The sequence below is a fragment of the Pyrgilauda ruficollis genome, unplaced genomic scaffold (genome assembly GCF_017590135.1).
Source record: "Pyrgilauda ruficollis isolate IOZ18807 unplaced genomic scaffold, ASM1759013v1 scaffold50, whole genome shotgun sequence".
Lineage (NCBI taxonomy): Eukaryota > Metazoa > Chordata > Aves > Passeriformes > Passeridae > Pyrgilauda > Pyrgilauda ruficollis.
The window spans coordinates 1,963,510-1,977,157 of NW_024526600.1; the positions used below are offsets into that span (position 1 = coordinate 1,963,510).

General features: G+C 39.6%; 1 protein-coding gene across 1 annotated transcript in view; it reads left to right on the forward strand.

Annotated features, from left to right (window-relative positions):
• ROBO2 (roundabout guidance receptor 2) overlaps positions 1 to 13,648 on the forward strand; it is a 406,078-nt gene that overhangs the window by 35,998 nt on the left and 356,432 nt on the right. Inside the window, exon 2 of the mRNA XM_041480236.1 lies at positions 9,071 to 9,397. Within this exon, the coding sequence (XP_041336170.1) occupies positions 9,071 to 9,397 (327 nt within the window). The remainder of the gene's footprint in view (positions 1 to 9,070; positions 9,398 to 13,648) is intronic.

Below are 13,648 nucleotides of genomic sequence, written 5' to 3' on the forward strand. Positions count from 1 at the left end.
TATTTGTTAGCTGACAGTTACTTGGAATTTTATGAAAGGGTTCTTTAGGATGTTTGGGTCAAGTTTTAAGTCAAATATTGATGTTAGGTACTTACAATTCCCTAGACATTCACAAGTGATGGGGTTCAGGGAATCTTTGTGACTGGTGTCAGCAGACAACATAGTATCTGCAGGATAAAATTCAGAACATCAAAGTTAAAATGCCTGCTGTGCTTATAGTACAAATCCCATCTTCCTCAAAATATTCCTTTAAGACTCCTTTAGATGGGGGAATTTATTTACGAATTTAGTCTGATTTCACAGCCTGTAGTGATTTTATTCTACTCTGAGAACTATTTGACTCATGGTTCGTGGAGGGATCTGGACCCGGTTGTCATTTAAAAGCTTTTTTATAGCTGTTTTAGCTTAACACTGTTAAATTGATGAGTTTTTCTAATTGCTCCTTTTTAAAGCTTTTAAATGTATCTTTTAATGTTGCCTTGGATGGTCATTATCATCTATCAATAGAAAGCTTTAGACTTTGGAGAGCCTGTGGTTATCAACCCTTCTATGCAAAAGCCAAGTTTATTTGCTTCTAATGAGCCATTGGTTTCTCCAGTGGTATCAGGGAAGATGCAAAGCTTCCCTTTGCATGGCTGATAAGGAGCCTTTGCCAGTTCCCCAGTGCTATGATAACATGCCCCTTGTACAATAAATTACCATGCTGTCTGTAAGCAATATCTGCCTTTTTTACCTTCCATCCTTGACCTGAAAATAGCTGAAAGATGTTTTTAAAGTCGGGCGTACACTTATGCTTTGCTTTGTTAAATTCCAGAGTGATTTGGAAAGGCTCCCAAGGGAAGAGCTTGAGCTTGTGCTTGAGTTCTTCTGGATGAAAAAAAGATAATCTTTTTTTTTGTCTTTGGTGCTTTTGTACTATGCTGTGTATATATCATAGAATAATTTGGATTAGAAGGGACTTCTGGAGGTCACCTGTCGCTTGCAGGTGTGTGTGTGTACATTGTGTAAATATAGATGTGGTGTATATCTACACACAGCATATAAATACAGAGACATATATGCACACATACACATAAATATTGTCCTTTTTGCTTTTCACAGATGGAAGTGCTCCTCTACCTATCTTCTTCACTTCTTAAAGTCATTTTTGTAATCTCATTATTTGGAGTCCGTGAACATTAATGAAATCTATACTCAAATTGGAGCAACTATTCTAGTTTCAAAACCTAGAGCTTTTTTGAGAAAGAATCTAAAAGTGAAGCTGGTTTGGGTTTGCTGGGGTTTTGTGTGATTTTTTGTGTGCATGTGTGTGGGTGCTGGTGTGTTATTAAGCAAATAATTCTCTTATCTTCTTTCAGGGAGCATAGCTCTGGTAAATATTTTATTTCTTGACTTGAACTCTAAACCGTTGTGCTTTGCAATAAACAAATCGATGTAACTTTCTCATTGAAGCAGTGACTTGTATTTATAACATCACTTTTCACCTGGGGAAAAAAGATTAATCATTTGTGAATCTATATTCCAGTTTTCAGGGCTATTGTGCTCACTCCTGCTCTCTTGACTGCATCCCTAACATGTTGTTCCATCCCAGGCAGTGTGCTGGAAATAAATTTTAAGGTGTGGTAAGGCTGTGCAAAAAAAATGAAATGTGACACTCGAATGCTTGTATGTGATGAGAAACCAATTGAAGAAAAGAGAATTAGAGTAAAATTGCATTAAGCCTTTACATCAGTTTTAGAATTGACATTCCCTGAAATAATTTTATGTAAGGAAAAGGGTGCTTATACTGTGGCACTGGATTATTATCCATGTTAATTAAAAAAAAAGAAATTTTGTTTACAGTGTTTCTTTAGTAGTAGAGTTGATAACACCTTGTTTAGCAAAGGCAGAGTTTCATACAAGAGAAACTTAATGAAATAAAGCTTCTAGTAAGATTTGGTCAATGTTTTTAATGACAGTTATTGATCTCTCTTGTCAGCATTTCCTGCTCTCCCTCTTGGCAGATACACTGTATAGGAAAGGTGACTTATCTGCAGGCACATGTCCTGGGGAAGTTAGGATATGTTGTTTAATGGATTAATTTTGCTCAAGGAAAAGCTTTCAGAAGACCTTGTCATAGCTGACACAGCTTTGAACAAAAACCTTACCTTGGAAACAGTTGTATCACTGGAGTCTTTTCCCATCTACCAAATCTCAGAAGGGGGGAGAGACTGTCAAGTATAAATTTTCAAAATGTTGTCCTTGCCATGTCACTTTGCCTCGAGGAATGCATGTTGAATAATCAGCCTGGTGCCAGTGCATCAGCCTATATTCCAGTTGAGTTTTCTCATTATCTTGACTTTTCCACGTTACATTTTGTTTGAACTAAGATGGGACTGACTGGTTCTCGAGATCTCTGCTTGCCTTCAGTCAATTCTGTGCCTAAAATTGTGGTGAAAGCAACAGATTTATTCATTACATCAAACAAATGTGTGCAATAAGTGTTTCTGATAAGTACTTCTCTTGTGAAACGAGGCATATGAAGAAGTGGGAAAATGAACAGTGACTGTCCTTCAGTAGATTTAACTAAGTAGCTGTGGGATTGTCTTTGTAGAGTCTGCGTAAGTCAAAAAAAGACCGGGAGCCTGGCCATGTGACACATTTGATGTAGCCAGAAGAGATTCTGCAGACACTTCTGTAGCTGTCTATCCATTTAAAGCACATCAGTCTTTTAACTGGGATTTTAATACCTTGCTTTCAATTTAATTTTTTAATTGTTGCAGTGAAAATAAGCCAAGATTCTAGCATAAAAGAAGGTTCTCTGGCATTAAATATAACTTTGGAGCTGTCCTCTCTGTAGAATCAAATGTACACAGGGCCTTTTCCTGCATCTATAGCTTTCTGTTGTAGGAGATTTATTTTTTCCTATCACAGATTTGCTGTTTGTCTCCTTGATAAACAGTCCTTTTGCGCTGTCTCAGGGAGAACATGTGTTGCTGGCAAACTCTTGGAGGGAATGCATTCAAAATGCTATCAGAGGCATGAAATAACTAATAGCTCATATGAGGAGCAGCTGAGGGAGCTGGGGCTGTTTAGCCTGAAGGAAAGGAGGCTGAGAGTGACTTGGTGAATCTTTACAACTCCCTGAAAGGAGGGTGCAACCAGGTGGGAGTCCGGTCTCTTCTTCCAGGCAATAGGAGAAGAGGACACAGTCTTAAGCTGTGCCAGGGGGAGGTTCAGGCTGGACAGGAGACATTTCTTTACAGAAGGGTTGTTATACATTGGAATGGGCTGCCAGGGGGGTGGTGTCATCATCCCTAGAGATGGTCACAAAATGACTGGATGTGGTACCATGATCTAGTTGACAGGGTGGTGGCTGGTAAAAGGTTGGACTTGATTGTCCTGGAAGTCTTTTCCAACCTAAAGGATTTTGTGGCTGTGATATGAGTTTGTCTTTCAAGTCCAAGAAGTTGCAACAACTTCTGTTGCTCTTGTTGGCAATACTTTCTGAACTTAATATACAATACACCTGTTCAGTGTGACCTGTTAGAAATCCTGAACTGGAAATATTTCAGATCTATGACACAATGTCAAACATGACATCCCATTTTAAGCATCCCTTTCACAGCAGTAGCATGAGAACAGTAGGGTAGATTGGAGAGTAGGTAAGTATCCAAGTATACTAAAGCTATGTGTTTGGAATGGTAAAGGAATCAAAATGAGAACCTTGAGGAAGGATATAAAAGGAGTAGTAGTCTTAGAGGTCAGCTGAGGAAGAGCTTTTCTATATATAGGAAGTCAGGTTGGTAAAAGTTGGAAAAGCGTTATGGATGCAAATGAATGTGATGTCAGATGATGACAGGTGCTGATAATGTCAGCAGGGGAAAGAGAATTTTGAGGAGGTTCTTGAAGGCAGTTCGGAAATCTATATTATAAAATACCAGCTCGGAGTGTTAACATGTAAACTAATGCAATATTTTTTTCTTTAAAATTGTTCAGTAGTTACAATGCAGTTGCTAGCCCATCTCTTAACCACCGCTGTCCCAGTAGCCATGAATGTTTTGTTGATTTGAGAAATGAGTTAAATGTCTCTGAATTTAGTCTGTACCGTTGCTTTTCTGGTATGACAGACCATTAGCTTTGTGGATGCTTATTTAGAGAGTAGGCTTAATAGATTAAATCAATGTTTGGTCTTTATGTGAAGTAAATTAAAACTAGAAGAATGTGAAGTGCAATAAATGAAAGTCTCTTCCTAGAAATTTGAAAGATAGTGGACTAGGAGGACTAGAAGGTGAATTGCCAAATGTCTTTTTCTGTGATGATTTGTGTGTGTTACACAGATAGCACATTACCTAATTGAAGCCTTCCAGGCCTTCCCACCTGAAGGGAGCTTGCAAGAAAGATGGAGCGAGACCTCTTGCAAGAGTATGGAGTGACAGGATAAGGGGGAGTGCCTTAAAACTGACAGAGTAGGCTTGGATTAGATGTTAGGAAGAAATTCTTAACTGTGAGGGTGGTGAGGCCCTGGAACAGGTTACCCAGAGAAGTTGTGGATGCTCCATCCCATGGAGGTTGGACAGAGCTCTGAGCAACCTGGTCAAGTCATGGCAAGGGATTTGGAATTAGATAATCTTTAGGGACCCAGACTATTCCTCTTAGGACAGAGCTTGCGTAGTGACTCTGAGGAAATGCAGTAAAGAGGAATAGAGTATTGACTGTTTGCTTTAGTCTCCTTTCCTACTTGCACCTGTGTGTCTACAGCAAATCTATTTCATTTATTAATAAAAATTCTTGCATCCAAATAATTTTTAGGGTTATTTGACTGTAGGATTAGCCAGACTAAACTGAAAATAATAGGCCTTCTGCTGATAGGCTACCAGTGTGGCTGTAACTATATTGTACACTGGGTCCCTGAGGAGACTTGTGAAGAAGTCTAAGCATATAAAAGCAAATCTGTGAGGCTCAGTGGTAGTTGTGGAGACAACCTGACATAGTTGGCACCCTGGTGTTGAAGTGGTTGAAATGAATGAGTGATTGTTGTCTTTTACACTTCCCAAAGGAGTAGTCTTGGAGGTGATTCTCAGGGAATTTCTCATCCAATACATCTGAATTAAGTTCAAGGAGGGGAGTAGAAGAGCGGAGTGTTGACACCTAAAGTACAACATGCAAGCTACATTTTTTTTTTCTGCTTTTTTCAATTTTCCTCACTTTTCTTACTTTCTTTCCCTACCTTGATTGCAAATATATAAGTACATAAATTCATAATACAGGAAGGAAAGTGTAAGAAGTGTCGGTGAATATATTTCAATATATGTGCTGCGCAGGGACATACAAATGACTGGTGCATTCTTTTGCCTTTTTGTGACAAAATGTGTCCCCCAGTAGTTTCCTTTTGCTTTGTTCCAGTATGAGGCTGGACTTCTCCTATTCAGTGTCCTGACCTCAAAGGACATTAACAGTGACTGCTGCAGAAATGATTCATAAAAAGGTAGATATGAATGCAAATGTTCTTTACTTATGAAGTGACAGTTTATGACAAATCTATAATGTCACCAGTTATTATGAGAACTACAGTGTTTCCCATCAGTCAGCATTTATCAGGTCAACAATTGTCAGTAGTTAGCAGGCTCTGGTATCTGAAAATGAAAGCTGTGTTTGTTAGTGACAAAACATTGTATTGCAGTATGTTAGTGTAACATAACTCATTTGTTATGAGTTATGTTCAATTTAAAGTGAAGATTAATTTAATCACACATAAACATGCCACAGCACACTATTACGCTGGACATGAGCTGGCCATGAGCACTGGCAGCGTGGAAAGCCAGACATGTCCTGGGATACCTCCAAAGCCCTGTGAGCAGGGAAGAGATTCTGCCCCTCTGCCCTGCTCTGCTGAGACCCCACCTGCAGGGATTGAAGCCTTCCAGGCCTTCCCACCTGAAGGGAGCTTGCAAGAAAGATGGAGCGAGACCTCTTGCAAGAGTATGGAGTGACAGGATAAGGGGGAGTGCCTTAAAACTGACAGAGTAGGCTTGGATTAGATGTTAGGAAGAAATTCTTAACTGTGAGGGTGGTGAGGCCCTGGAACAGGTTACCCAGAGAAGTTGTGGATGCTCCATCCCATGGAGGTTGGACAGAGCTCTGAGCAACCTGGTCAAGTCATGGCTGGGGTGATTAACTGTGGCCTTCCAGTACCTGGAGGGAACCTAAACGAAAGATGAAGAGAGATGTTTTACAAGAGCCTGAAGTGACAGGACAAAGGGGGTATGATTTAAACTGAGACTAGGTTTGCATTAGGTATTAGGAAGAAATTCTTGACTGTGAGGGTGGTGAGGCACTGGAACCCTCCTGTGGAATAGCTCCAACAATTCTAATATTGTAGAAATTTTGCTTTTTCTCACCAGCATGTAGAAGCTCACGTGAAGTCATTGTAGCCTATCATTGTAAAGGGTTAAGGGCTCCTAAACTCAGGGGTTGCTCATATGCTCTATGCATGCACCCGATGGAAATCCTGGGGTGGAGGAATAGAAAAGGAAGCTGTATGGGTAGCCCAGGATATACCACAGCTGCTTGCTTAAGGTCGTGGTTGCATCTTGTTCTGCAGTAAAAGCATCTTCTGCCCAGACAGCTCATGGGGTTATTAGAATTTCTGTTCCTTCTAAATGAGGTTGTACTTTTAAGAGAATTGGGAGGGGGGACCATAGTGAAAGAATCAAAACTAGAATCAAACACCACTTGTGTCTGTCTCTTTCTGATATGCAGACGGTGTCTAGAGACAAGCAGTGGAGCCAAATTTCTGATTTCCTTTGTTATTTCTAAATCAGCATAACTTTTGGTATGTGTGTTGGTGCTCCGTTCACTTTGGAAGGAGAAAGTTCAGTGTGCTCTGTGAATCATCTTGTGTGTGTTTTGCTTCTCCCCTCTTCTAAGTGCACGATGAGGGGAATTCCTGGTAGCCCTGAATAGCTGAAGGTGCACCCAGCCATCACAGGAGTGTGTGGTCTGATCCTGTCTTGAAACACCTCCTGAGCCTTTCTCCTGGTACATTGGCATGGTCCTGGCTGCTCACATCTCGACCCTCTCTTGTGCACAAATTGCTTCTTTAGGATAGAGTGAGTAAGCACCAGTTTTGTGGTAAACATCAGTACTGAGGGAGAATCAGCCTATTGTGACCTCAGGAGGGGTTTTTAATCGGGTTGTATAAGGTTAAGCTTTTTATGGGAGAATGCTTTTTGCGCAGCTTAAAACATGGCCTGTAAAGTCTGTGTAGCATATATTTCTAAGAGTTCTGAACACTATCAACAAACCTTTGTGTACAAGAAAACTAATTTTTTGGATTTGCATTTCATGTTTCTTGCTACTGATTTTGTTACCCTATGTTAAGCAGTTATCAAAATTCAGTTGTATCTGTACTCTGCCTTAAGTCCCTCTGCTGTTGCGGAAACATCTCAGCTTTCCTTTTCTTCCTGATACTGTTAATAGAAATTTCGTAACACAACTAGGGGGGTTTTGTTTGCTTTTTAAGAATAAGTAATGAATTAAGTTCTTAGACATGTCTTGTCATAAAAATGTTTCTAATTAGAGTGTGAAGTTGGCTTTTGCGTCCCATGTGCTGTCAGATATTTATCTTTCACTTTAATGGTGATTTTAGTCTTTTTTGATGTTGTGTATGGGGTCTTGGACTAGGGTTATTTTTTAGCTGGAGATTCTCCTATTAGATTTTTTTTTTATTTGGAGAATAAAATATATAATTCTCTTTGAAATGTCCCATAAGTTCATCTGTGCTTAGCTATAGATTATGGGATTTTTTCATGTGCAGGCATTGCAGATTATGGATTTCTTTGCTGTTCTGGTAATAGAATCTGGAAGCCACTGAAAGAACCAATTTGTGCAACAGCAATGTAACACTTAACTGCAGTGGCAAGCTGTGGTTTAATGACCTGAGTGTTAGTAAAACAGAAGTCCAAAGGTGGATTCACTCTGTTGAATGGATCCTTATGCCTTTCCTCATAACTTTTGCAGTAAATGAGGCATTGAAAATATTTTGAAGTATGTAGAGCCTAGACTATAATTAAGACATTTGCTTTTCTACCACTCAGCAAAACTGCTGATCAGAAAATTGACGCAAATGTTTCATTAACCTGCAGAGGTTGGTTTACTTTGTATTTAAGAAGTGCAGACCAATTGTAGCAGTGTGACAGTTCCACTCAAATGATTTTCAGGATCCATGCTTGAAAATATTATTTTTGAGGCACAAACTGCTGTGACTGTTGCAGAATTATTTTCCGGGCTCATGTAGTCTAATTAGACATGCAGGAGTGGAAAGTGTCTGTACCATTAATGTGGAAGGAAGTGTTCAAGGTAAGGCTGGATGGGGCTCTCAGCAACCTGGTCTAGTGGAAGGTGTCCCTGCCTAAGGTAGGGGGTTGGAATGAGATGAGCTTAAAAGCCCCTTCCAACCCAGGCCATTCTATGATTCTCTGCTTATATTGTATTTATGTGTGTGTGTATACATGCAATCCTGAAGCTGAAAATTTCTAAAGTGAGCTGACATCTGAGATTTCCCTTTTTGCTTTCTTTCTTTTCCTTGTCTTTCCATATTGGGGCTGTTTGTGGAAAAGGGATACAAAGCGTTCATGTTAAACTGCAAAGAACTGTTAATTAATGGGGGTGGCAAGAGACTGTGGTTTTGGGTGTCCTCCTATGGAATCTGGCAGATGAAAGGTTGAGAAAGCAGTAGCTGTGAAGGGAATCTGCAAGCACACAGTGGTCTAGAAGTAAATGTAAATAGGAAGATTATCAGGAAAAAAAAAAAAAGATTGTCATACATGTATGTGTAAGGGATCCTCCTCTAAGCACAGTGTGCATCTGGTATGGTTAAACACTATAGAGGGTTATCTGTGTTAGTCCATCTCAGGTTTTAGATAGGGGAGTGTCTGATACAGTCTCTGATACCAGACAAAGCAATTTCAGATGTTGCATAAGTTTGCTTTTTTTTTTTTTTTGAGTTTTTGTAACATTAAAGGAGTGCACTTCATGACACCTAAAGCACAAATAAATTGTTCTTCCTTCCCTCTGTTCTCTTCCTTAGGATCCCGTCTCCGCCAAGAGGACTTTCCACCACGGATTGTTGAGCATCCTTCAGATGTGATAGTGTCTAAAGGAGAGCCAACTACTCTGAACTGCAAAGCAGAGGGAAGGCCGACGCCCACCATTGAGTGGTACAAGGATGGCGAGCGGGTGGAAACGGACAAGGACGATCCGCGCTCCCACCGGATGCTGCTGCCCAGCGGATCTTTATTTTTCTTACGCATCGTGCATGGGCGCAGGAGTAAACCCGACGAGGGAAGCTACGTTTGTGTAGCAAGGAACTACCTTGGAGAAGCTGTGAGTCGCAATGCATCTCTGGAAGTGGCATGTGAGTAGTTTTATTTTTTTAGTATTCTGTAAAACTTCATGGTGCCTTTTATGCTGTCACACCAGCACTTGCACAAAGCCAGCATCCTGGGAGCTAACAAATGGGGATAAGTACAGCATTTTGTCATTAGCTGTTGCTGTTAGTCAAGGCATTTTCACATGTGTTTGTTCAGTAGCAGTGACCGTACAGAATAAGTGATTTATACAGAAGTGAGGTTCTAGCCAGAGTATAATCATGATTGGCAAAAACACGGACAAAGGATAATCTTCCTCTGAAGAATAATCTAATTTTTAAATGATGTCCAGGGTTGGTTTTGCTGGAACTAATGTGGAAAAATACCTATCATTTAATCTAAGGTGTGCTGTCTGTTTCTCTTTATCTCATCATCTGTTACCTCAATAGAAGCAGACAGCATCTTGGTGACTCATACTCTGTACTGCTAGAAACCTCAATATGTGCTCCTCAGTCATAAATTTGACCCAGGCCTCATTCATTATGTGAATGGCAAGTGAAATTGTTGGCCATTTCTCATATCATCCAGAGCAGTCCTGGTCTTTATCGATTCTCTTTGTCTTAACAGAGAAGTCAACAGGGCTCTTTCAGAGCCCACCTGGCAGAAGAGTAGTCTGCTTCCAGTAGAGTTAGCAGGTACATTCATTATATTCACAGAAAACAAGCTCATCAGACGTAAACCCGTGTGCAACTGATTATATTTTTTGCTGCTTAATTATATGGTTATATATGAATCAATACTGATCTCTTTATTCAGAATGTACATCTTTGCCTAATGTATGTTAATACATTTATGAGTGCTCTCTTCTTGCTGGGCTTGAGTTTTTCACTCACAGCTCTTCATCTGAAAGTAGTTTCCCTAAAATGTGTTTGAAGTAGGGCTTTAGAACAAATTTGTATTGCTTAGTTGATAAAGAATAGATTTAAGTCCACAGTAGATGGTATGTTTAAAGAGAGGAAGCACAGAAGAAAAATCTTTGTTCCTAATACAGTCTTCAGACTCTCTTAGCTAATGTGGTGTAATCTTGAGTCTTCTGTTTTCTTGGAAAATACAGAAAATGTAATTTTTGAAATATTTAAATGGCAGAATAGGCCAAGTAGAACAGACACTTTCACTACATTTCACCTGTTGTAACCTAGATTCAAAACTGTGTCAAACAAAAAAATGAAAACAGTTTTGGCACACCATCAAAGCAAAAGTAAATGTACCAGTAAATGCATCACAGAAGGCTTTTCAGTTTTGGTTGATATTTGGGAATTGAGGAGAAATCAGCTTAAGGAAGGCTGAAATCTGGGTGAGTATTACTAGATAAATTTACTGGATTATTTATGTCTTTGTACATGCGTTTTAACTGTTGAGAAATTTTGAGAGACACTTAAACACTTGAAATCTTTATTGTAATCCTGTGAGATTCAGGATCTCCTGATGAAGTTCAAAGGATTGTACCAGTTGTACCTTGAGTCATCAAATTTAAGTGACGGATTATTTTGAAATTTAAATGTGCTCTATATCTTGTCAGTTTTCACTCATCCTTACTTCATGAACTACTGTGAGACTCTTGATACACCATCTCCAGTCTTTGAAGTTTAACTGCTGTAGCTAGTGGCAGGTCAGGCATGAATCGTATGGGAGATAGTAGAAAACTTTAAAAATAACAAAGCTGTCCTCATTCATCAGGTATTTTAGGGCAGGAGCAACATGAATGTGAAGCTGAGATCTGAAACCATAGCCGAAGTTTTTGCAATAACATTGTGCTTTTGCTGTTTCCATAGCTTTGAAATGTAACTTATTGAATCCCCCAATTAAAGGGTTTAGTAGTCTAAAGCAGGTTCTCCTATTTCACTTCAACAGTGCTTTATCATTCCTTGAGCAGTATCATGGCTGTGATTACAGAATTGTTTTCATCAAAGAAGAAAAATGTAAATAATACATACATTGCTTGTTTACTTAATTTTAGAGATTCTGCTGTGATTCTCAAAAGCACATGACAGTGCTTGGTGTGTATCAAAGGCATCCTTGTAAGATGACAGCAAAACTACAGTTTTTGCTCGGGTTTGAGGTAATTTTTGGTTGTAAGTCAAGTTTTGAAGTGACTTTCAGGGAACAGTTGGAGTCTCTTACTTGTTTTCCTAGTGTCAGCATTTCTGGGCTGAAGAAGATGGGCAGCCTGTTTGCATGCTCAGGAAATGAGTTCCTGGTGACAGGCTGTTGTCAGCAGTGAGTTCCCATTCACCTGTCCTCAACTCCTGCTGGAAAGCTGTTGAGTTGCCTGGATGCTGCAGCCCTGTCTGTGGGGCCGCACGCGATCCGGCCTGACTCGTGCTCTCTGTCATAGTGCTGAAAACTCTTCTTTCCACACTGAGCAAGCTGTTTTCATCACCAGAAACAGGATGGTTGTCTTTTGCTGTCAACAGGGTTCTGGACTGTTATCTGACTGTAGGTGGCCTCAAATAGTGCCATGAGGGGCCGACTGCTGATTTGAAATGCTTGAGTGTGCTGTTCTGGAGTAAGAAACTGTAATTGTTTTACTTTGCTTATTAAATTAGCAGTTGCTAATAATGTGCTCTTGCAACTTTTGAATGGTTTATGAAGAAATATCTACTGGGTTTGTATGTATGTTAGATGTGTTTGTGCTTATGCATTAATATGATAAACAATGTTACTTATGATTAATTTTCTTTTATTTCCTTTTTTTTTTTTACCCCCTCCATGAGCACCTGCTACAAAAAGAGTGGGATTGAAAGTCTTCCGATGTATCCATAGTTATGTGTGAAGACAGAAGTTAAATTCAGCTGGGACACAGAGTGGTTCCAACCATCTTGATCACAGTCATTTTGCCCTTTGTGGTTTTTTTTTTTTTTTTTTTTTTTTTTTTTTTTTTTTTTTTTTTTTTTTTCCTTTTTTTTGGAGTGAGTTTTTTTAAGTCGCTGAAATCCCTAAGCTCTCTTGGGTTGAGTAACTGTTTACACCTTTCCCAGATGTGAATTTAGGTACCAGCCCCTATAAAGCACATAAGGTATGCTTCCACGTCCATGCCTCTTCAGAGCACATGCATACAGCTTTTAATTTTGAATATCTTCATTCCTGAAGACATTTAAGAAGAAATAGTTGGTATTTAGAAGAAAGAGTTATTATTTGAAGGCACAATTTAGGATTGATATGGTTTATTCCATTTAATTGTTTTAATACATTAATTAATGGTGTGCTTCATGCAGATTAATTCTTCTGTAGGAGCTTCCTCAGAAGGAAAAAATAATCCTAATGCAACCAGTCAAAGAAGTCTTCCAAATTATACATGGCAAATTCTCATGTAGTATTTTTGTTTTATAGTTAAATCATTAAAAACAGATGTTTTACCCTCAAAACCTCTATGAAGAGTTGTATTCAAAAGAGCAAAACAGCTTTCTTTTGGTTTTGTCCATTAGTATTTTTTAATTGAAATTGAACAATTATTAGACTTAGGTTGATGTTCAGATTTTCTTGGGAGAATTTAGAAGGGGAAGTAGGCTTGAAATAGTTTTATCTTTTACCAAACTGCTTTTCTATTTGAACGCCAGAAGTCTTAAAATAAAAGCACACTTTTTTAACAATGCACCAGTTGAGGCGATCGAAGCTGCGTGGCGGAGTTGTCCAGCGGGAATATCAGGAAACACATTTGCAGCAGTGAGCGTAGCTAGGATTTCAGCTGGGAGCACCGGGGCGCCACATGTGAGCGGGGAAGGAGCGCCGGGGTCCCCGCGCTGGCCGGGGCTGCCTCTGATCCAGCCGGAGTCAGCGGCAGACCCCAGGGAGAGCAGCTGTAGCTCCAGGTGTTAAATATGTGACAGCAGCTTGATCTATCGACCACTGTTACAGGGGGCTTTGGCCTAAATGAAAATTCATGAAAAATTGATGAAGTCCCCAGATTATTTTTTTCCCTTTTCCTTTTGCAGTGCTGTGCCAATGCAGCGAGGAGAGATTAAATGAGGTGTTGAACGCTTTAGTGGCGAGGAGGTTGTGGTTCAGAGGTCAGGGGGGAGGGGAAATAAGACCCATTTTCTACCTTACTTTGCTTTAAAAGCAAACATGAAGCTTTTCAGATTACTTGGGATTTGCTGCCATTTTAATGTAATAATAATAAAGCTCAGGAATATTCACAAATAGGATTCTTTCCTGCATGGCTTCACAAAGACTGTGAGCATGTGGGTTGGTGCAGAATATAGTGGAAGCCTCTGGGTCATAATTCAATTGAAGAACCA